This window comes from Lonchura striata, chromosome 5 (assembly GCF_050655825.1).
Source record: "Lonchura striata isolate lonStrDom1 chromosome 5, ASM5065582v1, whole genome shotgun sequence".
NCBI lineage: Eukaryota > Metazoa > Chordata > Aves > Passeriformes > Estrildidae > Lonchura > Lonchura striata.
Window position 1 is genome coordinate 36,414,580 of NC_140707.1, and position 27,585 is coordinate 36,442,164.

The 27,585-nt window shown below is 37.2% G+C and overlaps 1 protein-coding gene across 6 annotated transcripts in view; it reads right to left on the reverse strand.

Annotated features, from left to right (window-relative positions):
- The window catches only part of INO80 (INO80 complex ATPase subunit), a 64,920-nt gene that overhangs the window by 12,674 nt on the left and 24,661 nt on the right, over positions 1-27,585 (reverse strand). For all 6 annotated transcript variants that reach the window (XM_085580273.1, XM_021533451.3, XM_077784158.2 and 3 more), the window contains 14 exons: positions 27,396-27,455; positions 26,672-26,814; positions 25,506-25,590; positions 24,879-24,996; positions 24,403-24,488; positions 23,268-23,435; positions 22,686-22,819; positions 21,815-21,882; positions 20,623-20,716; positions 19,331-19,508; positions 15,888-16,028; positions 10,839-11,064; positions 5,530-5,657; positions 1,207-1,301 (listed from right to left, as the gene is read on the reverse strand). In XM_085580273.1, coding sequence (XP_085436399.1) covers positions 1,207-1,301; positions 5,530-5,657; positions 10,839-11,064; positions 15,888-16,028; positions 19,331-19,508; positions 20,623-20,716; positions 21,815-21,882; positions 22,686-22,819; positions 23,268-23,435; positions 24,403-24,488; positions 24,879-24,996; positions 25,506-25,590; positions 26,672-26,814; positions 27,396-27,455 — 1,724 coding nt within the window. The remainder of the gene's footprint in view (positions 1-1,206; positions 1,302-5,529; positions 5,658-10,838; positions 11,065-15,887; positions 16,029-19,330; positions 19,509-20,622; positions 20,717-21,814; positions 21,883-22,685; positions 22,820-23,267; positions 23,436-24,402; positions 24,489-24,878; positions 24,997-25,505; positions 25,591-26,671; positions 26,815-27,395; positions 27,456-27,585) is intronic.

The following is a 27,585-nucleotide window of genomic DNA, read 5'->3' on the forward strand; positions in this document are numbered from 1 at the left end:
CTCGTAAGTAAATATAAGAGGAAGTATAAGTAAGTATAAGAGGAACTCAGCTAACATCTTAATAGGAATTCTTGTTTAGACTGGCTGATGTACATTTCAAAGGGATTTCCTGCTGAAATTACTATTTTTCTTCAGATGTTTTATTCCGTAATAAAACCAAATTCTGTTCATTAGTAAAATGATTTTTTCACTTCTTTTGGTTAAAGGATCTTACAGGAGGAAGCATCAGGATTTCAGGAGACATCATAACCTGCAAGGAACTTGTTTCTGACACCTGGAAACAGGCAGAAAGAAAGGTACTAATATGGTTCTCTCTACTTCTGCACATGTTCAAGTTCACTAGAAGACTCATCATTGCAACAGAGTCCTTCAGGTCCATTAGCCTTGTGAACCAGTGACCTGAAAAGCCTTGATTCCTATCTTCAGCTACAGTACTTTGGGACCACTAACAAGGAGTTTTCTCAAGTCTAAAATGTTGCTTTCACCCTGCAATAAACAACTATCTATGAACCTAACTCCACTGAAATAGGAAAGTGACCTTCTTACAAGCTCATGTCAACATACAGAAAGGATAACCTTTCTGTGAACTACCGTACCGAAATGACATTGTATCAAGCCGTATCTCATGATTAAAAGGAAACTTAATAATCATAATCTCAATCATTGTAAGTAATGTGTCCTGATTCGCTTATTAAAATTGTCAGGATCCATTTTGGTTTACTAAATGAGAAGATTTACCCTACCTTTCTAGCTAATAAAAAACACATTTTATCTTTTGTATATTAGTTTATGGTTTCTTAGTAAAATATGGTTAAATAGTTTGTTTTGCAGAAAATTAGGTCACTTTCAATACTCTAGCATATACAAGATTTTCAATCTCATCTTTACAGTGTCAATTGCCAAAGCATTTAATAACTATTGGACATTTGCTGCTTTTCAACTGAGCTTCTTTCTAAGCAACAGCTTATTTGGATTGGCAAGAACTACAAGACGTGGCTACACTAAAACTGCTTCCAGTACTCTTTCACAGATTCATATCAACACCACTGACTACTGGTCAGCAAACAACGAAGAAACTGTTTCAGATAAATGAGATCAATTTGATATAAAGAAAGAAGTACAAATTTCATTTATTTCCATTAAATCTTACACCAATTTCCTAGGTACATGTATTTTAGCAGGAACGTAACTTGCAAACTACATTACCTGTTCTGAAAATCTGCTACCATGTCCCTTCGCTCAGAAATCTTTGAAGAACCATCCAATCTCATGTAGGTATGTTTCCTATAAACCATGTATTCCTGCAAAGAACATGCACCAAAAAAATATAGTTGTTCTTGAAACTGTTCAGTCTTGATTCTTGCAGAGCCCCCCGCTACACACAATAAAAACAGGATTACTAATTACAACAAAGTTCCATAAACATTATCAAAAAATGTTCTGTAAGCAATAAGAATTGATAATAATACAATTGATAATAATACAATCCAGAAACTAAAGCTACTCAATCATATGTCAGCTTCTGCATTTCATGTAAGAGATAAATGACAATGTTAGTTCAGAGTTGGGGATACATTTGCTGCACTGCAGACCTGGTACATGCCTTTTCCTATAAATAAATAGGTAAAAAAAAATCATTAAAATGGGAAGTTTGTTTTTACAGAGTCTAAATTTTTACTAAATCCCAAGTTTTTACTGTGGAAGCAAACCTTTCCAAACAAACCAACTGCACCTGCTCCCTGTCAATCGTATACCATTTGATTGGCGATTCTGAAAACCTGGTGCTGTATAATGTCTGTCCAGGCTTTATCTCAGCACCAAAGAGCCTGTGAATCTCTTGCCTAGGAGAACACTGAACATTTACACTGGTGTGTCAGCCCACAGCTCCTGCCAAGCAGCAGTACTGAAACCATTGCTTGAGACACAAATCAAATGGCATCAGCTAGGAATATTGTAAGCAAAGGCTTTTTCCACAGAAACATGTTTTTCATGCTCTAAGGTTCTCAGTACTTCTTGATACCTGTGCAACTATCAACAAAATCTGAATTACATACAAAGCTCAAATAACCACAGAGTTTCTCTGGAAAGACATCCTTGGGGTGCTTAAACAATGGGATCCTTGCTTGGCTGACAAGATGCAACACCTACTGGTTACATGAGTTAGGTTTAGCCATGAGTCTGAGATGCCATGAGTGCAAATGAAGACAGAAAGGAACAGATAGTGCTTTAGCAGCAAAAACTATTGGATTCATCTTACTCCAAGCCACAGTGCTTAGCAGACACAGAACTGATATGCTATGAGAACACGTGGCAGTGCTTGCACTCTAATGAACCTTCTGATAGTACCATGTCCAGTTCTCCTTGTCACCTGTCCTTCAGGGCTCCTGACCCCCTTGTGTTCTGCAGAAATAGTGAAAGAGCTGCCATATCATAAGAAAACTGAGAAAAAGATTGATGCAGAGGAAGCAAGCTTCAACATGAAGCAGATGAAAGAGAAAATTAGGTAAATAAAACAGTGTGGAAATGGCCAAATCCAGACTTGGACTACCACTATGAAGCACAGCTCATGGCTAGTAGAATTTCTGGAGTACAACAACAGAAGTTCAAAGCAGAAAACAGCTACTTCACTGCATAAACAAATCCTAATGAAGTATTAATTTATTCCATTTCTATGACAGGTTTCTGTCACCAGAGAAATAAGAGTTGTCAGACACTATGCCACCTTTTCTCCAGATTTGATCAATTCTTTTGCTATTATCACAAGAACCTCTTCCTTTCATTTCTTTGTTACTGTCTTTAGCTGCCTTTATGATGATTCAACCTTTTGATCTTGAGTTAGTCTTCCTCATCTGTTAACCATCTTTTCATTATCTGTCTTCTAAACAAAACAGAAAACAACTTCTTTAATTCCATCAGGTGAATTTATCCTTATTCCAGATTTCAGACATTTTCACAAATGCAAAAAGTGCAAAAGAACAGGTTATTCTACACCTGCAATACTGGCATTTATTCCCCCAGGTGTGCAAACTAGCTTTGTACATTAGCCCTTAGCTAATCATCTAAGGTTTTGATCTGCCCCCATCTACTTCCTCTGATCAAGGTAGATACTTCACAGTAGTGTAACAGTGCCCATATGAAATATCCTTCTGCTGTGAAATGGTTTTGTGCAGTACTTTCCCAAATATTAACAGTACACCTTTCACTACAGAAAAAAGTTTAAAAAAATCCACATTGCAATTCATACTACACTTCTCAGCACTTTACTGTTCTGATCACTCATATAAATGACAGGCTGTTAGCTAAAGAGAGAACCCTGACGGCAAAGAAGATATTTAGAAGTAAATACACCTGGTCTCTACTGCAACTTTGGAATGCACCTGATGACTGCTCATTTTTCTAGTTCCCCATGAGGAATGACAAGAGTGGGGTGGGGGAAGCTCATAGGGACGCTTCAGTCTCATCTAGAGATCCTTGTATTAGACCTGCTTGAAAAATCTACCTGCCAGTCTTGTTCAATGTAAAGAGTCACCAATCCACCAGAAGTATCAGTCTAAGACAAACAATGAAACTCTTGCAACAAAGCATGGGAAAGAAACAACACATGATGACCTGAGTATGGTAAGAATGCAGTGCTGCTAAAGCCAGTGCTCTTCTGAGCTTCCACAATGGTACTTTCTCAGGAAAATGTTTTCCCTTCATATTATTTTACAGTCTAAATTGAGTTCTCTTCTGTTTTCACACAACTCATTAACGTTTGGTAGAGTATAATCAAGATGTATTACTTCATGCAGAACATAATTCCACACCTCATCTCATGAATACAATCTGATTCCCACTGAAACCATTGAAAATTACTCTTACAGAAGAAAGCAATCACATGGAGAAAAACAAACAGAATCTTAAAAAGTATGAAATACACATCTGCATGAAAAAACAATACTGAAATTATAATTGATCCTTTTCTGTTGAAAGAAAATATTTCTCCTCTTTGTATTTATATCTGCCATTTCATAATGACTGAACTGCGCAGCAGCTCTTCAACTGAAGCTACATAAAACAAACATTGTTTTATAACTTTGTAAACAATGTGCTTTGTGCTCTCTGCCCTGCATAGATTAGGTTAGTGCAATATAGTCCAAATACTGTTTAAAAAGACATCCTGTGTTTTTTCATATTCAAGTAGGCAGATATATTTTGACAGATCAGGAAAAAAACAGTTATCTACAGATACACAGGTTTTGCATGGATTTTCTTATTAATTAGTCCTTACTTGATTTTTAGCTTGCTTAACTTCAGCTTCTGTTACTTGGGTGGGGAGAAAGAAAAACAGAGGACTTAGTAAGTGGCTTATTTGGATAATAAAACACAAGTGAAGTTGAACATTCAGGAGATGGAATAGCAAAATGGTATGCTCATAAGCCTTTCAAATTCAACACTAAGAGAAAAGACAGGAGCACTAAACACAGCTTTATGAGCTTCATGGTGTAATGCAGGGTATCAACAAACCTACATCATGTCCAGTGTTTGCCAAAAAAAGAGGCATACAAAGCAATGCTAGGCAAAATGCCAAAATACAGAATTGCAACCATGCAAGTTCTGTTTTTCCTCACAGCAGCAAAAACAAAATTCAGCTTGTAATTTGTTATTGAACTATTAACTGCTGACCTTAAAATACTCTCTTGTTCATACAGAACTCATGACTTAGGCAGCTATTGATTCAGTCTTCTCACTTTTTCTCTTCAGTTTATTGTGGAGAAGACAGTATCCTAGCTCTTTGATGGCATAGCTGCTCATCAAATAAAGATTTTTTTTTTCTTCTTCAGATGAAGAATGTCTGTTTTTAAATTTTAAGTTATGACTTCATTACTTATTTCTTTCCTATCCTGTGTGCCAGAGAACTTCCTAATGTTTATGAAACTTTTGCAGACGAATCAGATATTAGAGGAAAATGGTAATAGTCTGTGAAATTACAAGTAACATAAACACTGTACAATTTACCACTGTTCTCCCTCTTCCTTCCAATAAAAAGGCATGCAGGCATCAAATGATAAAAGAAGGAAGCAGTTCAAACAGGAAAAGAGGACAATTAAGCCATGCAACCCCTTGACATAGGGCTCTGCAAATGCCAACACTTAACAAGGTGTCAAGATGCAAATGAACAACTTTATGGAAGAAGAATCCATGTTGGACAACTGAGTATATAGGAAGCACACTTGGTTCAGAAACCCCTTGAACTGCAAACTACTGGAAATTGAGTGAGTAATGGTGAAGTATCAGTATTCTTGTACGTATTTTCTGTGTAACATCTGCTGTTATACACTGGTACCAGTAGAACATTAGGTTGGACCTTAGGTCTAACTTTGTATGGCAGTTCTTATATTATCATATTAATGCATTAACCTCTGGGTATCCTCTGGTATAGTAATTTTATTTAGGTTTGCTGCATCCAAATTACTGTACTTTCTCCAAAACAGTGTTGCTAAATCTCCATGTTCATAATTTGTCTTCTGTCAGACATTACTCTCCTACCTCCAGTAAGTCAATCATCCGTGTCATCTGCGAGTAAATGAGAACTCTGTGTCCTTGAGATTTCAGCCGTGTCAATAGAAGATCAAGAGCATGAAGTTTTCCACTGTCAGTGATCAGACTCTCTTTATCTAATAAGAAATAGAAGAAAAGCAGGTAATTAATAAAGCAAACCCAGATACATGCAACAAATTATCTTCTAAGTGTTCCTAGGACCTCACTGCATTATAGTCTCTGAAGTAACGAGGTGTGATGGAAGAAACTCCAGCGTCCCTTCTGGATGATACTTAAAATCACAATGGTAACAATAATTTTTGTTTGCTGGGATGGGAGCAGACCCATATGCGCCACGTGGCAAAATGTCATTACAGACTGGTCATAAGTATGGACTCAATCTCTTTTTAGACAGTAATAACCTTCATTTAAGGTTTCATTCTGCCCAGATCAACAAGCACAATATGCTTTAACACTTGAAGAAATATTTTCCACTACACACATGAAAATGCTGTCCCTTGTACATTTGCTGCTACTTGTTGCTGAGGTTTAGACTTATCCTCCACAAATCAAACCCCTCACCTTCCCAGAAAAGAACAGTTGTCTAGATCACTGTAAAACAACAATCCCCTCACAGCACTGCCTTGAATCCTTCCCTGCCCTCTCCTTTTTTTCTTTTGTTTTGTTTAAGAAATGTTTCCAGATGGCAATCTTTTCAGTCACTTCAGATTTTATACTTCATGTCCTCTCTATTTCAGCACTGCTCATGAAGTATTTTTCAGGAAGGAGATCTTCCTGTTTGTACATTCTGTACATAAACTTCAATAAACAATACATTACTGTTGAAAGAGGATGAAGAGAAATTTTCTTCCAAAAAATTATCTGTTGGAAAGGCCATTGATGATTCTCTATTATTCTGGATGTCTGAACTTAGGTTTACAGCCAAAACGGAAAGCTGACAACTGCAGATGGTGCAGGCTAGTACAGAACCCAAGTATTTTCAGCATGCCTAGCAGGTAATGTTCTCTAATGTCTAGCAGGTATCAGTTTTGCACACTTCCTGCTTCACAGAATGAATTAACTCATGGGCTGAAGAAAATTCAGCTTTCTATAAGGCAGTTAACTGTCTTTCCCAATATCCCAATTTAAAAATATGTTATATACAAAATTAATTCTTTCATCTGACCACCATGTATTTTAATATAACCAAAAGCAGGTTCATAATAGTAGAGCACAGATCACATAACAGCACTCCTAAAAGGTCTTACAGCAGGCAACAGAGTCCATGAGTACCAAAGTGATGTGGTAGGTATGCAGCGATGTGGCAGAGTAGTAAGCGACTCCTGCACGTAGAGCTATGGGCTTGCTGGGAAAAGCCATAATGTAGTTGTTTTCTTTCAGAAGTATCTTTAGCTTAAATATAAATAATGGACTTGTTGCTGGAGTACACATCAGAACATCAGAAAATGCAACCAACCATCTCCTTTCTGAAATTCAAAAAATTGCGAGTTTCCATATGGTTTAAAATAATTAGCTAATCCACTTGCTCTATAGAACAATGCTGCAAATGGTCTCTACTATGGTAATTTTAGAGCCATGCACCTGTAATTCACTAGTTGAGAACCGAAGACAAGACAGGTCTGCTCTTTCTTGCTTGTCTGCCTGTCCGACTCTATTTCCTCCTTTTGGCAGTGATGATCTGCTCTGCCAGGAGCAAGTACCACACCATTGCTTAAACTGGTAGCAGTTACCTTAGGGAATCCATTAACTAGAGAGCTGAGCCCAGGAAATACTGTAAGCAAAACTCAAGCCCACACATCAGGCTAGCATTTAAGTGTAACATAATGTATAATTATGCATTCATCTCTAGAACAGCACACAGTCTCAATTACAAATAAATCATTAATAGCTTCATGCATTCTTCTAAGGAAAACCAAATTTTCAACTTAGGCAATTAAGTAAAATGGAAAAGACTTACAGCTACTTGGTTTTAAAATACACTTATGGAAGTCAAGGCCTTTGTTCAACAGCAGTATTTACTGTTTATAGAAAATGTTATTATTCCCCTTAATTATAAATACAGCCACGACACTCTGCTTTCATTCTAATTGGTCAGCCTGCTATTTCAGAACAGATTATACTGAGTGAAGCTACAGGAAAAGTCTAGATATATAATCTAGCCATAGTGACAAACTAACATGATTATTAATCAAAAGCTATCTAACTGGGAGAAAACTCAGAGAACCAACAGGGTCTGTTCAAAAGTTAGTGTTGAGAAGATCAGATTAACATACTAGCAAGTTTCCAAAAGCAAAATGCTACTCTTTTCCTCACAAAAGCACCAATAGGCAGAATAAAGCTTTGCTAACTGGAAATGATGTGTGTCCTCTGCTGCTGGCTCCTGAGGTCTCCATTGTGTAAGTTACTATTTTTAAATCACAATGAAATGCAAATTACAAGTAAAGAATTTATTTGCAGATTATTTGAAAAATTAGCAACTTGTTAACAGTTCATAAGTCATCCAATAGCTCAGCAGTAGAGAAGACTGCACTGGTGAGAAAGTTTTTAAGGTTTTTTGAGGAGAGCAAAACGGTACTACCAAAAAAGAGATTTATCATCTCTGGAAGAGAAAATAATTTGTCCTTAACCTGGCACCTTTAAGCATGCTCTCCTAATGCCATTGTGTTTTCCAATATCAAGTATTTTTCCATGCTGAAAGCCTGCCACCTAGTGCTTCAAACGACAAATTCTGGAAAATGGCAACAGAAAATGCAATAAACTCATGCCATCTTCAGAAAACACCAGAATTATTCAAAAGAAAATAAAAACTCCATGTCTTCCACCTCCACTTCTAATTTTCTATTACCTAGGAGAAGAAGAAAAATACTACTTTTTTAAAGGGGATTTCCAAAATTTGCAGTTCTACACATTTTTACATTTAATGATCAATAGCAACTTTAAATGGCAAATTCTTCAATTTTTTTTCTGTTGTTGTTTAAAAGGAACTTTTAAAAGTTTAAGTCAGTCAGGAGATAGAGGTCCTGTACTTTGCTTGCATTGGCAAAGAGCTCTCCCTAGGACAAAATTTTTGGGTTCTTTAGCACTGTATGAAATAAACAAGAAAAAGGAATCAGACCAAATGGCTGTCAGTCTGAAAAAAAAACCAAACCCAACTGCCTCCAGCCATGCTAGAATGTGGACATAAATTATCTACAAGGGGATGCAGTGGGCCTGGGAAGAATAGTTACAAATAATTATGACTCAGAATAACCTTTGTCAGGAGCTCTGGCTGATGACTGTAGCTGGGCTCAGCGCTCTCTGGAGAATGAGAAAAAATGCCTCTGGACATGCAAAAAGCAGAGGAAGGAGAGATAAAGTCTGGGCTCCAGTTGACACCCCTGGTTCCCCTCCTGACAGCACAATGGGGTCAGTGAGGAGCTAGCTGGCTCTCACAGTAAACAGCCAGTGAGGCCAGTGCTTTTTATCGATACTAAAAGGACTCAGACACTTCCTGCCATTTAATCCAGGACCATTTTTCTTTCAAAGAACAGGAAAAACCTCAAGAGATTCCCACAGTGATCACAGCTGAGCCTGCTGCCAGGGTACTGGGAACACCGAGTCCAGGAGAGGATAGATCAGGATTTAGGAAAGAGAGGTGGTGTCCCCCTTTTCTTCTTGTCACCTATTTGCCACAGGCCTCCACAGCAACCATTCCATTTGACATTTGCTACTTTAGCCTTGCAAATGGCTCCTTCAGCACATCACTCACTTTCTGAAAGGCATCATGCCTGTTTCTGCACCTATGAACACAGATGTCCTGTTGTGGTGTGTGCTCTCTCAGAGTAGGTTTAGGTTTGAATGCTACTTTCCACTAAAACACAGCTGTACAAAACGACTTTTTTACCCCATTTCTAGGTCCAATACTACCTAAATTGAGCCAGCTTTACGTAACACACTCATCCCAACCTCCTTCTCAACCAAATTCTGTTGCGCTTTGTCAACAATTTGCCCAACCTTGCACCTATTCTTTCACTTCTGAAAGCTTCTTGTACCTTATCTTTAGTCCTCTATCATTTTTTGGTAATAACAAAGTCCCCAGCTTAAAACGGAAGTCTTTCAAGAGAATGCAGCCCTCTCTCTTTTCTGCATTCGATGCTTTCTGCATTTCTCTATCCATGTTCTCTATCTTAATTTATCTCTTCAATACTTCCCATTTTTCTGCTACAGAGATTCATTTTCTTTTTCCAAATAACCAGCAAACAGTTTAGAGAATTTCTGAAGAAATTATAAAATCATCAACCTATGACTATTAATCCAGTGCAAGTTAATGAAAAATGGTTTCTCCATTACTTAGGTACAAACATGCTATGTGCTTCAAATGACTCTGAATACTTATGAAGGTACCTTCTTAAACCTGACTGTAGCAAGAAAAAGGCCACTTTCCTTTTACTGTACTAACTTCCCCTGCCAAACATCCTTGACCCAAAAGGGTCTGGGAATAACTTTGCATCTGGCAGTGTAAGCTGTTTTTCCTCTTGGCTATCTGTCAGATCTCTAGTACTTTCTGCAGAATTTTGCTTGCTTCTCAGGACCATCTTCTGACAGCTAGAGCATGTCTGGCCCATGAAAGTCACTGCAGAACTGGAAATCAAACCCTATGAGATCTTGGATTACCTTAGTCTAATTCTAAGAAAAAACAGTACATTTATTTTACTGGTACACTTTCCCACTTTACAAGGAAATATGAGTAAGTCTTTATTTCAACAGAAATTCAGTAAATTCCTCATGGCTTATTTTCCAGACTAATTTCCTCTGAACTTGGTCCTCAAACCTACCCTTCTCATGGCAGACTGCCACAAGTAATTTTAACCTTTTCACCATGTTGATCAATAAAAGATCTTTTAGAACAATATGAAGCTCTTTCAACACCTTAGGAGGCAAGTTACGTCTCTAACTTTTCATGTAATCTTCCTATCTCCAACCTCAAAACAGTATTTGGTTGTGAGAGCAGACTGTGCTCTAGTAAGCAAGTCTATCTCTTTACAGTCATTTGGAGGATTGACATACAAAGGAAGGTTTGTAAGCATTAGAAAAACCTGTATTACACGTTTTCAGTATCCATCGAATATTTACTTCAGAAAGAGGATGCAAAATTATGGTGTATTTTAAGATACCAAGTTAACTTTCACTCAGAAGGAAAAACAAACACACAACCATCCCCAGCCCTTCAAAAAGCCCACAGCCAAGCACATATTACCACCAAATAACAGATGTCCTTATTTATCTCATCTCCATTTCACTACAAATTCCAAACTTACCTGGTATCCTGATAAAAGACCAGCCATTCTGAGGCCTGATCCCTAAGAGCCCTCCAGGATGCTCTGGGAAGAACTGGGAGCACTGCTTCAGCCAGTCAGCTGCTAGCTCAGGGGATCCATGGAGTACGCACTGCTTTGCTTCAAGACTTCCTCCTTCCCTTAGTGCCCTGCGCTCGTATTCTGCACTTCGGTCATTGCAGTAGAACTCCAGTGGCACAGCTGTTACCTGCAAGTAAAGCAATAATAATCTATATTCTTGTTCACATTTCTCCCTGTCCCCAAATCTCCATTTCAAATACCTTACCATGGGATCAAATTTTAAAAGTCAAGTGATTATGCAATGTAGAAACAGAAAACAATCCTTGGTTGAGCTTAAACCAAGCAGAGATGCAACATCTCCCCACTCCACAAAGAACACCATATGAATGACCAGGCACAAAAAACCTGCCTTTGATAAACTATGCCTTCTGCCAACTGCTAGCAAAGCTAGAAGAGTAATACCCTTGCTCTAACTCTCCTTTTGCAAAGATTTATTTTAGTTCCACCCTTTACAATCAAGTATTTATCTCATTAGCAGAAATTACACAGATTGTCCTTAACAGAAATTCATGTGATAATTCAAAATTAGAGTGATTCATAAATTAGAAATGGGAAAAAAAGGAACAGCATATTTCTAGGGCTTTACAGCTGCTTTGAATGAAGTGGGCCACAGAAATAGTACTCTTTTTCTTGTGGCATTCTATGAATCCTATGCCCTATATACCTGTTTCAGTATATACAACCCAGCTGGACAGACCAGTGTTGCAAACACGGGAAGTGTGATTTCATGCCATGTGAGCTGTTCTGGAACAGCTCCATCAGTCTAACTCTCCCTTTTCTGCCCCATCTACCCAAATCTGTACAGAGTGGAAGGTGCACGTGATCTGAACAGCTGAATGCCAATGGCTGCAAGGTGCTCAAGAAAAACTGTTCCAGCAGACAAGGCTGGATTTTGTAAAATCTGCAGCTTTCTCATAGGTCTCCCTTACCACAACAGGACAACAACCAAAAGTGAAACTGAGCCATGGTACACAGCAGGACAGACTGCTCTACTGCATTTAACTTCAGATACTTCACCAGGAGTTAAATACCATGATCCAAAGTAAACACAATTGCAACACTTTAAGGCAAATATAAATGCAAAACAATTCACTGTCTAGCACAAGATTTAAATCAAAACAAAACAACATCAACAAAAAAACAAACCAACAACACATTACCAACTTCTTTCTACATTTTTTGAATGTAAGTCTGTTTTGGGAAAGCATTCTGGGGTGTTTACAAGAACTATTTATAACCAAGTTTACAAAAAAAGCTAGTAGAAGCTTTTACATACTATCTAAAGACTTAATAATGTGTTAAAAACTCACAAAGAAATGAAAACAAATTTTACTATTAAGACAACCTTACAATACAGGCCAGTAATAGAGATTTGAAGTGCTGTGACAATTTCTTCACCAATGTAAGAAGTAAATGTATCATTAATTTAGAGCTCATTGTTGCTTTTATTTCAGAAGTACAATGAAAAAGTCCCCCATGTACTGTCATGTAAGTTAAAAATATTGTCATGAATCCTAATAGTGTGCAAAATGACATTCCCTCCAGGACTATGAAAAGCAATGTAACAAATGAACAACAGAGAAAATCAAGCTTGTGAGAGTTTTCACATTTTAATAAGGCAAGTGGGGCTGCATAGGAAGAAACAGTACAGGAGGTCTACAGGTTTTCATGGTGAACACTAAGCAGCGGACTTCCTGCAGAATTGAGATGGGGTGGGAATTAGGGTGATAATGGGACATCTGAAACAATAAACACAATAAAATAATTGTATTTTTATTGCAGATTAAAAGCTTCTACATTTGAAGGGGGTTTAAATTTTTGTTCCAGCTTACTCTGCTGTGATAAAACTGCTATATTGAGAATAATATAGACAACAGTGTATCATGCAAATGAAAATATTTTAACAGATTGCCTTAATGATAAGCAATAGATAATTTTTAAACATTGCACTTTAGAACTGTAAGGCAAAGAGAGCAACCCATACCTCAGGACTGCCTGGTATCTTAGATGTTGGCTGTACCTCTCTGAACATTCATCAGCTAACTCAAAAGTAACATGTATTAAGCAAGGTTTCCTAGCTGGAACTGTGGTCCAGACCAGTTTCACAGGAGTTCTTCTCATAGGAATAAATTAATCTCATAGAGATTTCTGTTTACAAGGGCCAAACAATTGTTTAAACAGATTAATGAGCACAGTTGTAGCACTTAAAAAGCATACACAATCTCTGTAATAATGGTAAAGTCATTGTTTTTCAAGATGCCAAGAGCTATTTTAAAACCTGTCTATGGGCCTTACACACAACCACACAAAACACTGCAAAGTGAAACAGGGTGTGTTAAGACTCTGAACACATATCCACTACCTAAAAGGTACTAGAGTTGCTGCTATCTTGTACTGCCACCTGCAGACAAAGCATATGTTTGACCTTTAGGAAAAAGGGCAAAACCTCTTTCAAAATGCAAAAAATTCAAAATGCAAGTAAGTTCTGTCACCTGAACACTGACATACACCACAAATGATGGTACAGACTTAGGTTGTTTAAGAGACACTATTCGTCACCACATTTCAGTTCATAGTTCTACACCAGACACACTGGAACAAATACTGTTTTCAAGCACAGACAATTTGCCATATTGATTTCCAAAGACCTAGATTTTCCACTCCTTGAACAGGCAGCCACTACACACAAAACAGAGCAGACTAACTTCTGACACACAAACATATCCTATCTTCTGAAAAGAATATACAGATTTGTACACCAGGAATTTTACAAGACAAACAAAGTCAGAATATTCTACAAGCCATGTTTCACTAACACCTCAACCTAAGGAAGAACTGGTAGGGACAATCGACTCAGTGCTTTTTCTACACTAACAAGAATCACTCTTCCTACATATCCCATGCAAAACTGATTGACCTCTGAGGACCTAAAACTATCTTTACCATCAGTTCCTTTTTTTTACACAATGAAGGCACATACTTCTAGGGTAGAGTCCTGTATCTTTTACATGACAAGTGAAAACACCACATTTCTGAAATGGACAAAAAAAAAAAATCTTTCATTCAAGTTTGTTCACTCTTTTCTTTATTTTGTCATGGTGCATTTTGTCAAATTTTTCTCCCCACAGGTTTGTTTTTGTGGTTTTACTCATAATAAAAGGTAGAGCACAGTCCTGAATACTAAATCCTCCTCTGTCAACACATTATTGTCGAACTGATTGATTGTAAGAGTCATGGTTCAGAAACACATCAAAAATACAGTGATAGGAATGTATGAATGCATTTCCACCCTAAATTAAACAACTTAATTTAGCTAAGGCAATTGTAAAATGCTTCCTGCATTTATCTTCATGCAAAGTTACCCTTCCAGACATTGTGAGATGACCAAAATGGCTTCAGACAATATTCCAGTGTGTAAGAAATCTATTGAAATTAAACCAAACAGTATAATTCAAAATTTCATTAACTTCTTAATGACAATGCAAGATGCATCCTCCAAGTTACATTTTTTATGATTGAGACCTGTCTGTACTCATGAAAACTGCCTGCATAGAAAGAAGACTGACTCTCTCCCCCAGCTGCTACATAAACATATGCTCCTATTTCTATCATTTGCTCCATTAACTTCCCAAAATTCATCAGAGGTCAAACAACAACAGAAGACTATAGTTTCTGGGAACGTATGTGCTCTTTCTGCTCTTTCAGGTCTTCTACACTCTTGCCAAAAGTTTCTAAGAAGCATGAAATTAAATCTTTGTACTCCTAGAAACAAAAAGACATGTCTACACTTTACCATTTTTATACACCAGCCAAACCAAAGCAAATAACTTTTTTTCACTAGAATAAATGTCAGATATGATTTCTTTTCGCCTTTCCCCTCATTTGTAGCCTTCTAAGCCCCTCTCCACCCTTTCTGCTGTAGGGGAGCAATTCAAAGTATTCTTCACCATTATGCAAATCTAGGTACAAAGAGGGATAAATCAAAGGAATTTGAAGGTGGTTTTCACTATTTACTCTAAGAATAATCTCTTGCTCTCCAGCAAGGCAGTACAATTTTAACAGGGAGGTGACATTTGACTTTGAGCAGTTCAGCTGGATTCCCAGCCCTAGAGCTGCTGACACAGATAAAATTCAGCTTGAGCAGCACCAGGTAGGTAATGAGCTTGCATTCGTGAGGTCTTGCTTGCCATCCACCCTTCTCCAGATGCAAAAGTATAATTGCACATCATTTAATTAGGCCTACAGCAGTAACTTCAACAGCAACTAAAGAAAATAACATCTGGATGGTCTGGTAATAAAATTGTATTTTGTCCAGTTTTGTCAAGATCCAACAACATGGAATGCAATAGCCATAGACCTAATGAAGGTCTCTTGTGTCAGCCAGGAAACTTCAAGTGAATTAATTTCAAAATTCATTTAATAGATGATGGAGAACCCCATACAGTAGCACTAAATATCCAAGAGACCTACAAAATGCCAACTTGACTAATCCTTATATACTGCAATTTGGTGTTTCCCCTCTCGAGCATAAGTGAGGAAACAAACACCCTTTTCAAAAAAGTATTGCTTCCCAGCCTCTCCTATGTCATCAGAGTTGACCAAACAATCACCTCATTCTGTGGTGATGACACCTAAATCTCCCCCTTGAATTATCAATTAATAATTTACTTCAATATCTCTTCTATAACTGCTTTAGGTATTAGGAGAGAAAGTGAAATCTTAGAACAGCTCCTGCTGGGTGCATCTTACAACTTTCCTTTTCCCCTCAGTACACATTACAGTCACTTCCCCTATGAAAAACCACTTTGAATACCATAGCAAAAGGATATCCTCACAACAGTTTTACCCAACCAAAAGAAAGCCGTATATCATTGTGTTCCTAAGACACAATTCTACCAAGCTTTAAAACACAATAGCAAATACGTAATTTACAACTCAACTTGGACTTACCCGTGGACTGGCCATGCACAGGAAGGACGGCAGCTCAGTCACCTGGCAGCATCGTACACATGAGGTAGCTGTTCTCCTTCTATATATGACATGGTCTGAATAGCCAGTAACTGCTTTACAGTGGCTGCTGAACACAAGGTTCTGAAAACAAAATTAAAATTAAGAAGTTAATGTCTATGAAGACTCCTCTCAAATCTTGTATCCGCCCATGAGGATACAAGACAGGAAGACAGACAAAGCACATTCCATATGTATTTCTTTTTGAATAAGGAAAATTCTACACATCTTCTGCAGTGACTATGTGAAGCATCTTTGTGTGAACATTCAAATCCAGAAATATTTGCAATCAGACTAGATCATATCAGTACTTGTCTTGATTCTCAGTTGGAACCAGAAACAAGTTTTTCTACCTTTGAACCTCCTGAATTTAGCTTTTCTAATGAAGGCAGTACAGGAATACTCTAGTAGGTCAGATGCTCAGGGTGTTTTCTAGCTACTCATTTAACTATTCTGAGTTAAAATTAAATTTTGCAGAGAAAAAAATTTAAGATTACTTTAGGGCAATTGAAGTACCTAGGAGGAAACTAAGCTTCAAGAAGATACCCAAAATAAGAGAAAAATATTTGTACCTGGGCATTAATTTGCTTTGAGTGCTAGATTCCTGTGTACAAACTATGAGCAGGTCACATAAGAAACATCACTCTGAATTTTGACATATGCAGTTGTATTCATGAATGGAGCAGTCACCAGATATAACAGGGACAGTGGAAACCCATCAGCTCCCCATCAACTACACACATGGAAAGACTGGGTAAAATTACAGAACTGAACACAGCCACAGCTCTGAAATGGCTCACATACTTAAGTACAACAAAACCAAAAACCAAAGAGGAAGATTGTTAAAAGCCACAAATGTACAGCTAAGCACTCCAAAGTAAGTCTTGAAAGAGGGTCTCCTATACTGCAAATAGAGCTGTACATAAATATAGGTGATTGCTACCAACATCTTAAGCCCATTAACACTCCTACATTTTTTAACAGAAACAAAATTACAAAAGGAAAGGAGGGAAGGGTTCATGTAAACAGAGCAGATTTTATATTCATTTAATTGAATGCATACAAATTAATACATATGTGGAGGTGTTGAGCAGGGGCAATGAAGAGACTTCACACTCTCCAAGCAATTTCTGTATTTACATGATTAAACATATCTTTAGACAGATGTTACTTCAATTTCAGAAATACCCATTAAAAATAAATGTGTTTCTTTTTCAACTGACTTATTTTCATGTTTTGTCTCTTACATCAGAAATGCTGATCTGAGCAGTTAAGAAAAGCATTTCCAGATTTTTACCATTTCCTCTTTCCTAACCCTCCTCATTCCGTACATGTTACTACCTTATGAAGCCCAAGAGGAAGCCTTGAGGAATGTTACATTGAAAGCTTCTCCAATTTTGGAGAAGGAAAAAGTTAGTTCATTTCACACACAATAATGTGCAGTGCTAAATGACAGGCATGTAAAGGGCAGCTTGATTTTCAACTCTTCTTTAGGTTTTGAACTCCCTAACCACCCTTTCTTTTTTTTTTTTTTTTAAGGTGTTTTAAACATAAGCTCTGCAAACAAAATTCTGTAAATATAGCTTCTTTTAAAGTGACTGTAGGTAGTAATTTGTCTAACAGGAAGGCTAGAAAACAGCTTTAAAGTATCTGTCATAACTGCAGGGCTATTCTTCCTTTAGATTTATGGGGTTATCACAAATGCACTGTACTGCATACACCAATGAACTCTGCTCCTCAGCTGGCTTTTTCCTGTATTGAATGTATTAGATGCAAGAGTCATTAGTTATACACAGTCAACAGCCCTGGGAACCCCTAGAACACAATTACTGACATCCTCAAAAAATAGAAATTTTTGGAGAAATGAAATTAATGTTTAAATCTTGCTAAACTGTGGTATAGGTGGGTCTGTAGCCTATCCAGATGGTTTGCATTTAATCATTAATATTAAAACCCACACATGTATATTCCACATCTTACATTTAAAATCTACAATCTCAATCCATCTTCTGTCCTTCAGAAAATCTAATGATTTTCATTTTGATATTCATACAAACCAAAGGCTATGTAAGAACTTAGATAAATCTTTCTACATATGTAAAAATGAATGTTACCTTCTCTAAGTGCACACAACTTCTGATACCATCTTCTTTATTGCCACACTTATGACACCACACAAATTCTCCTTAACCATACCAGCAAGAGGACAGAGCTACCATACAGTCTCAGAGACTGCACTCAGCACTGCAAGCACTATAGAAAGAGCTGACTGTAATCTTAAAAAACTAACTGAAAGCAAATTCATATAGCATAGAGATTTTATCAAGCTAGACATGGAAACACAGACTATTGAAATACCAGCACAGCCAGAGTTAACAGGCACACATTCACTTGGCTGGCTCTTTGTTTGATAACTAGGAGGACTCATTTTGTTGGCTTTGCTGTTAACGCTGCAAAACATGACACCAAGTCCAAGGTTGGTTTCCTACTGCTTATGAGTCTTCAATTTCAACTTCCTCTACACAATATTCAATTGAATTCTGGCTATCTCCTTTCCCCTTCCAGACTCATGAGCAGAAGCAATATTCCCTAGAGAAATTTGGCACAATCTCACTGTTTCAGAAAATATTTTTTTTTACTGCATATCTGCTAACTGCCCTAGATGTTTTCCTGACTCCACACTAGCACTTCTGTGAACTTACTTCCCAGTGAACTGAATCAATGAAGCCTTAATCTCACTCAGGAAATCAACTGCAATTTAGTAACAAAAAGGCAAAATCTTCACACATATCCTAGGCCAAAGATTAACAAAAATGATCTTGCATTACACAATAATTTGAATACATCTGATCTACTAGACAGTAGCAGAGGTAAATTTCAGAGTAGAAATACAGCACTGAAAATGCTTGTTCACCAACAAGCATTTGTTGGTGTGAGGCTGATCTCTGTTTTTCCCAGCTGCTGCAAGAATGTATTGAATTGGACAAGAAAAGAGTAGTTTCAGCCAGAAAATGAGCATTTTGCATGTAAAAAACATTAAAAAATTCTTAAACTTATATATAGTCTACCCCTGACAAATCATGAGTCTAGTTCTGTTGCTGCTGTATCTACTTTTGGTGCTCCAGTAATATTTTGAAGTCTTCTAAGTCAACTGATTTATTCATTATATGAAGTTTTGAAATGTAATGCCACATGTGAAGGAGATAGGGGTTAAACTATTTTTCTCTTCAGCACTCTAAAGTCTCTTAACTGTATCTAAAAAAGCAGACAGTATCATCATCCCATTATCAAGTCTGTTTTCCCTGTTTTGTAAGGACAGAATGGTTTTCCCATTTGTCACTCATGAGGATTTGCTACTGTCTCCAGATCACAGAAATTTTGCTTACCTGCAGCAAAGTGCAGCTGTGCAAGTTAGGGAAAGACAGCGGGAAATTTACATCAAGCAAGAAATCCCTGTTCCTCAGAAAACATGACCCCTGCTCTTTGTCCTCTTCAGTCTCCATCCAGGAGCGCATGTGATGGAGCCTGTAGGATGCTTTCAGAGACAGGAAAAGAGCTAACCATCTGAAAAAAAACACAGGAGATGCATTTATTCACTGCTTTGTGAAAGGAAGGCTTGAATGTATTTACAGCATAACTGTATCTGACAGAAAAGGGGTTTTTGTCAGAATTATCAGGCTTATAGCATCCTGCCTTAAAGAAAATAATTTCTAATAGACATCTTCAAATTTTTCTTATTTCGTTTTTTTTCTAAGGTGGCTTAACTGAATCTAAATGATTGTATCAGGATATACTTTGAAGCACTTAATCTAAAATGGTCAAGCCCCAATTAGCCACTATGATTTAAAATTGCACTGACTTCTCTGTAAATTACATATAAATTATTCATAACAACATGCGGAATGAATTCAGAATTTATCATAAATACCATTGACACACATCAAGAGAAATCTGAATTATGTTACTGAAGTGCAGTCAAGAAACAGTAATTCAAAATAATCAGAACAAAAAAAAAATCATATTACACTTAAAAAGCCATAAAGCAAAACATCTCTATTTAATAATAAAGACTTGCTTCTAGTCTAAAATTTCTTACAGTCCCTATTAACATGACGCAGAGTCCTTTCAGACTACAACTACACTATAATTTAAAAGATCACCTCTCCTTTCAAGATAATACAGTTGATACCAGTTCAAAGCCTATGCCTCAGAATCACATTCTATATTAAAAACAAGACATGTGGAAAGTATGGCTCAGGGCTGAAGAACAACTACCACAGCACAAGCTTATTCCATGTGTGTTTAAAACAAACACTCAAGTGCAACTGGTAAGAACTGCACTGAACTGGCCTTCCAAAGTCTGGATTTTGCACTTGATAACACCAGCAACCTGCAGTGTGACCCCAAGCAAACTCTCCTTTTGCACTTTGACCATCCTGTGTATTTACAATGTCAACGCTTTGTAACACAGGGTTTCTTGTGACAGGGGCATAAAAACTGCATTGCATAATGGTGTCCCATGTCTGGAGGAACACTATCGAAGTTGTTCTAGTATTAGAAAATGATACAGACATAATAATATTAAGAGGCATAGAAAATGCAGGTTTAGAGAGGAATTACTGACTTTTCCTGTCATTTTCCTGTAATTACTAAAAGAGAAAAAAAAAGTTGTCCTCACCTGGCTAAATGTCCCTGATTCATAAGGTTTGCCATTTCTGCTGGAGAGACATCAATAAACCGGAGGAAAGAAAAACAGCTTTCTTCATTGATGCCTAGATCACAGAAATACTAAAGTTAGGCCAACACACTTCACAGACACTCCTAGCTGAAAACCAAATTTACTTCATCAATTCAGGATACACATTCTGTGGCACATGATAAATCTAGGTAAGTAAACAGGAGAACCTAATTTAACCTAGATCCTTTAGAAATACTGAAAATTAAATTTGAATCTCTGTTGCCAGACTCCACATTCCAATTCATTTTCCAGTGTGGGCAAGAGAAGGGCTCTTAGCAAAAAAAGAGAAATACATTCTAGGTCTAGGACATTTGTTTCAGTTATTAAGAATCAATAGGCAGTGTGCTTATTTGCAAATTTGAACAAATATCTTCCAGACAACTGACCAGAACATGCATACTTCAGGATGCCTGTCTCATGCTCCCTCTCACCCAGGAAGTCAAATGGGTTAGAAGGAGCTGCAGGTATTGGTAGGGAAAAGCTTTGCAGGCCCACCCTGTGCACTGCATAGCCCCAACACCAGCTGAAGAGGTCCATGCTAACAGATTTCAGCATAGTAATGCAGCCAATATCTCTCTTGTTTTACACTTCTGAAGATTTTCCCATCTCAGTAGCTGAGTGATATAATTAGCTCTTGTAGAAAAAATACTCAATCATCTATAATAAATTGTATCTGTCAATAACAGCAGCTTTTCTGGGGTTTTTGCTCATTGATAGATCCTGGGTCACTTGCATCTCATCTAGTTTCTAGCTGAAAGTAACTTGGCAGTTTAAGATACAACACAGAATGTTCTGAAATTAATCCAAGACTTCTTAGAATTGAATCTGTGAAAATTCACTTTAGACTAAAAAGGCAGCACTAATCTCTTGAAGCAAGTTAAAACAAGACAGCCTGAATTAAGATACTGCACTAGGATTAAGCAGTAACTAAATGACAGGTTATGCACAGATTCTTCCAGCTGCTTTCCATCCTTTCCTCTCTGAGCAAATGAAATGTATGTACAAACACTAACAAAATTCTAGTAAATTCTAATCAGATTATCTAGGAGAACTAATTAATCTCGTCTCTCAGTCCTTCCCTCTGAAGAAGATGTATTAAAATCCAACTTGCTTCCCAAGACTGAAAACTTACCCTTCCTGTGGAAGAGAGACTGCTGGATATGATCTGGTGCAAATGGTGAAAGTAAAACCCGTAACCACCTGAAAATTAAAGGAACAAAACCAAACAACATCACTAAGAAGGTGTTAACACATAACACGTTCAATCACACAATCAGCAGAAGATACAGAGTAGCCATTCACTTATTCACTGTAAGTATTAAGAGCTCTGAATATCTGGAATTGCACAGCAGTAGAAGGAAAGTGTCATCAGTCTACATGCACTGCTGTTAATTTGACACTGAGACACAACATTGTTGTGCTAGAACTGCATTATATGTTCTAGAAAAGCTGATCTTGTCTTTACATCTCTCTCATCTCTTCCCTGAGCACTTCTCATAACTGAATGCAGACAAAATTAATCAAGAACTGCCACAGTTGGAGAAAACAGCAAAGTAGCAAACTGCACTTGGGCAGATTCTCCTCATCAAAGGTGAGCATTAAAAATTGTCAAGGCACTAGCAGATGCTCATGTTATACCATGTTGCAACAGATACTGACAGCTTCCTTCCATGAGAAAACTCACTGAAGAGAAATCAGGTAGGGCTTCTTTTTTGTTTCAAGGATCTTTAAAAACTTAATTCTACTGCACATCATCAGCAACAACTCTAAATTCCTCTTTCTGGCTTTCTTACTCAGTCAAAGGGATATTCTGTGATTAGGATTCCACCGAGAAAGGGCACCTATATGAGATGTTTAAGAGCTGAATGACTAAAAGGAAATGGATTGCTCAGCCAACATCATTTAAGTACACCAGGTAAGAAAGCTAATTAGCATTTATAAAAAATAAGTGTAAGTTATAATACTAAGTATGCTAAACTGGATAGGAAGTTGAATAGGCTTGCCTGTCCCGTGAGTGATTAAAGACCCTGATCTGTCCATGACGGTAGATGAACTTGGAAATCTGGTATGGCTTTAGGGAGATGTGAAATGGAGACCAAGTTTCTTGTCGCTCAAACAGCTCTGGGTGATTGCACACCTGTAAGACAGAGAGCATGTCAAAAGCTGGCAGGAATTAATTTAGTCTGATGCAGCATCTATATCCCAAATCACCCACGACCAATGATCACTAAAACTTTAGTACTGCTTAATTTTGCATGGTTATTTTGGTGTATCTGCTCACATTTCAATATGGCATCATACTTTTCGCTATTCATATAACAGATACTGCCTCTTCTTCCCAAGTGAATGGCTTCCTTCAACCAAACCAACCTTTGTAACTAAACCAGCTAGCAGATGCATGCATCATAAGGCTAAAGCTCTTCTTCATCAATGCTACACTGCATCCAAAACACAACTGAATTGCATGCAAACTTGCTTGTCTATGCCAGATTTTTTTCCATATGGTGTTTTCTAGAAGCCATATCTTAGTTTTGTGCTAATCAATGATCATACTTTTCAAAAATTATTATTTAAAATAGCCTTACCTTCCTAAACTGCATGACTAGATTCATGAGACTACTAGTGGTGGTCTGTGCTTGCTGAGTAGTGCCCATTGATGACTGCAAGAGGTCATCAATAGAGATTTTGTTTTTCAGAGCTTGGTACAAGAGCTTCTGTCGACTTGTCTGCTGGCAGTACATAAGAATTTCAATCTGCAAAATGATAATGAGATTTAGTTATTTCTTTCTCTTAAATGAAGATGATAACATCAGTGCACACAAAGCTGAAACACATCTTGAGGAAAATGCAACTTTCTCAAAAAATACATTTATAGGCAGTTGCATTCAGATGTGCATTTCAGGATCTAACCTGGAAAGGACTTAACTGATAGGTGTGTTTTGGAAGGCTTGTGTAATGATGTAGGAGACAGACCTTTAAAAGCACGTGAACACAACTAAGTAAACAGATGGATTCTTAAGAAGCTGACATCAACCTGCAGCTGATCAGTTTAAAATCTGACTGCAATTCTACCAACCTATAGCTCCCCATTTAGAGCCATGCTAAGGAGTGTAAAGAGCCCACAGCAGTGACAGGTGCATCGCACAAGTGGGAAATACACTGAAATTAATAAGCACAAATTAATCAGAACAAACCAGGTATCTCTCAGCCAATGTCTCTCAACCTGGGGACTCTTGACCACAAGATCATCTAGTATTGCTAACATATATATGAAATTAAGAGAAGGGCAAGAGAGAAGAGCTTGATGCTGCCACTATGTATTTCTTTGTATAGGCAAGCAAAAAAAAAAAGGATCTTAGACCCATGCCAAATCCTTCACAAAGACAACTGGAAATGTTTATCACTCAGTAATTGATGCATTGATCTCCTTCACTGCCATTAGGGATGCTTCTATCAACTTAACCAGGACTGAAAATACTTCATTCTTAACTGGTAAAAAAATGTTTTTCCAAGAAAAATGTTTGTTAATTAGACATTGTTTAGTTATATTCACATCTAATGACAGTGCTGGGAGGTGGTGCAAGAGGGTGAAGGTCGAAGAGAAGTCTACAGTCAAATTTCAGGTATGCAGACTGACAAACAAGTTTGCAAAAACCATATCAGAGAACAGAGCTATGACAATAGAGCTGTAATACCCATTCCAGAAATACTTTTTCTCACCTTATCTGATAGTTCATTTTCCACATCCTTCTTGATTCTTCTCAACATGAAAGGCTTCAGGATCATGTGCAAGCGGGATAGCTGGTCTGAAATAAAGGGGAAAGAAAGAACAATTACTTCATCAAAAAAGAAAATTATATAGTGTTTATGACAAATTAAGTCTCTAACTGCTCAGTCATTTCCCCTCATGTGAGTTCTTACAGCATAGAGTTGATATTTCTCTGTTGATTTTTCTTTCTTAAATGAGTGCTGTGCTACACTGTTTTTCTATTCATTACACATGCTATATTACAGTCAGAAACAGAAGCTTCAACATAACCTATCAACAACAATCCAGTAATGTTCCAATCTCATCATACATTCTCTGCTTTAGATGCTACATCTCATAAAAAATTTAGCCATTATTAGTTTGAAAAGGCATGAAAAGGCAACAGATTCTTAATATAAAAATTATAGCAGTTACACATTGCACTCACTCTCATCAATAGCAGATTTGTTCTCCGCATGGCTCTCTATGTCCTTAGAAAACCACTCATTAAACTCTTCATGGGAATCAAACAGTGTTGGCATGATAAAATGCAGCAGGGCCCACAGCTAAAAGGAGAGGAGAAAACACCAGATTAGCAAAAATCATCCTACTGTGGACACAGTAACTGGGGATCCCAAAATCTTGCAGCTCTTTATAAGCAAAATCACTTCACTAGATCATGAGACATGGCAAAATTAAACAAAACCCCAGCTGCATTCCCTTCCTGACTCCCCCCACAATGCCACAGATAACAACTTAACAGAACTCTATTAGAAAGCAGTGACACAGTCTAATTACTTCAGCCAACAAAAGGAAAAATCACTAGAACTAGATTTAATCCTGTAATCTAAGTATTACTTCAAATATCTTTAGTTTTATTTAAATGTATATCAAGTTTCCATATTTTTCCCTCCCAGGGCTGATCCCATGTTTGTTTGCCACTGGTTGCCAGCCACACTTGCTACAAGTATGATACCACAACCACACAAATACAACAGATTTCTCAACTGTTTACATACACTTAGTATGTATCATTGTTACAAAGAAAAATCCACTCTTTTGAGCTCCTAAATACCTCAGCCATTGTGTTCTGGATTGGGGTCCCAGTCAACAACAATCTGTTTCGACACTGGAATTGCAGTAGGATCTTCCAACGAACACTGATGAATAAAAGCAAGAAAAATAATTTCTAGAGAAAACTGCAGAATGATATGAAACATAAGGTATTTTAAGGCAAATTGTTTCCCATGAGTTTCCCAAATGATCTTTGGAAGTGACTGGACAAAACTATTACAGCTGTTCCCCAGTCTTTCAAAAGACAACTACAGGAAAAAATAGCCATTTTTCAATTTAAAAAAATTTAAATAGTTTAATTTATTTTAATTTTTTTAAGTATCCTTTTTACTCATTTTTAAAACAAAGCTTACTAAAAAAAAAAATCTCATGATTGGAATAATTAACTTTCCAAAATAAACAGGTACTTTGAATCAGAATGTCATGTATTTTTTACACTTTACAAGAGGAAGTGTATAGGCTACTATGGCAGGAGTGCTGAGATATGCATTAAAATCCTCTTAAAGGGATGCCTTCCCAAGAATGTTGAAGAGACAAACTTTGGTCAGAATGAGCCTTCATCTAATGCACTCCTTAGCTAACTGCGTACAGTGGCAACTTGGACAAAGGTTATGGGAAAGCAATTACAGAAATAAAGACAGACAAATCCATTACTTGAAAACAAACAGAAAATTTTCTGGCATAGAGTCTCATGACACAGATTGGGCTTTACTGCAGCCAACAGTATTCATGGGGTTCTGACCTTCATTCATGTCTGGAAGTGCCACTGAATAAAGACTCAAAATAATGCATTTAATGGAGTAAATATAAGCAATATAGGCTAAAGAATACAGACCATTCACTAGGCAGAATTCTGTGAATATTCAGGAGGGAAAGTGAACAGCATTTTACATTGTTTTGTTTAACTGTCCTGTGCTCCATACAAGTTTCTGCTCTAGAGCTACTTTTTAATTACATTTTACATATTTGAAAAATCTAAATGCAAAAAACCTAATGGATCAATCCAGTGTCAGAGAGTTATATAGATATTTAACTAGGTTAGATACTTAAGGGGTCTTATGTGTGTTAATTTTAACTTCTATCAATTTATGTTCTATTGATACTTTCTTGATACTCCTCCAAGAGGCTGATCCACAGAAAACATTTTGTTTCCAGTCAGTTTATTACCTGGAGCTACTCTTGAGTGCTTGTGCTTCATCCAGCACCATATACTGCCACTTCACCCGCTGGAAATACTTCACATCCTGCACTACCAGCTGGTAACTGGTAATTACCACGTGGAAAGGAGCATCCTGAGTATACAATGTCTTCTATAACCGCAAAAGGAGAAACAAATGTCCACATAATGTAAGTACATTGTCAGAGTTCACTGTCATTTCAGACTTCTGTATTACAAACTTCTCATTACAACTGCAATCTCCACAGCTGACTAATTAATAAAATTATTATATCACAGTTACTCAACTAGTGGACCTGGACTTCAGACTTCTAGATGCTTCTTAACATGCAAGACAAGACCTGGTACTGAACCCTAAAAAATGCTCTTGTTAAATAAGGAACAATCTTGACAGAACTGCAAGGATTCTGCATTGGGGTATCCTGAGCTAGGTTACTCAAACAGAATAATCAGTCCTTGACACTGAAACTTGCTTTATTTACAGAGCTCTTGTTCTTCATCTGAACACCACACCACATTGAATTGCCCTGTATGGTACTGCTCTTCAGCACAAGAGAAGTCTTCCACCTCATTATCTTCATGAAAATGCTACTACAGGAATTAAGAAACTCTAAATCCACACATTAGTTTAGTTTGGTGAGATGCAGCAACAGTTTCTGGTTTCTCTCTGCACAGAGAAAGACAGTCAAAGTACACACTTCATGCTGGTATTACCTGACTCCAGAACTTTCTGATCACCTTTCTATCATGGGGATTTCCCCAGTAAGGTAGCACCTGAAACAGTAAAAAAAAATAGAAAGACATGATTTTCAAATAACACCAGCTCTGGAATTTTATAGTCTGTAGTCTACAAAATTACATACTTCTTTCTCCAAAACAACAAAAAGGGAAATTATCTTTTTTA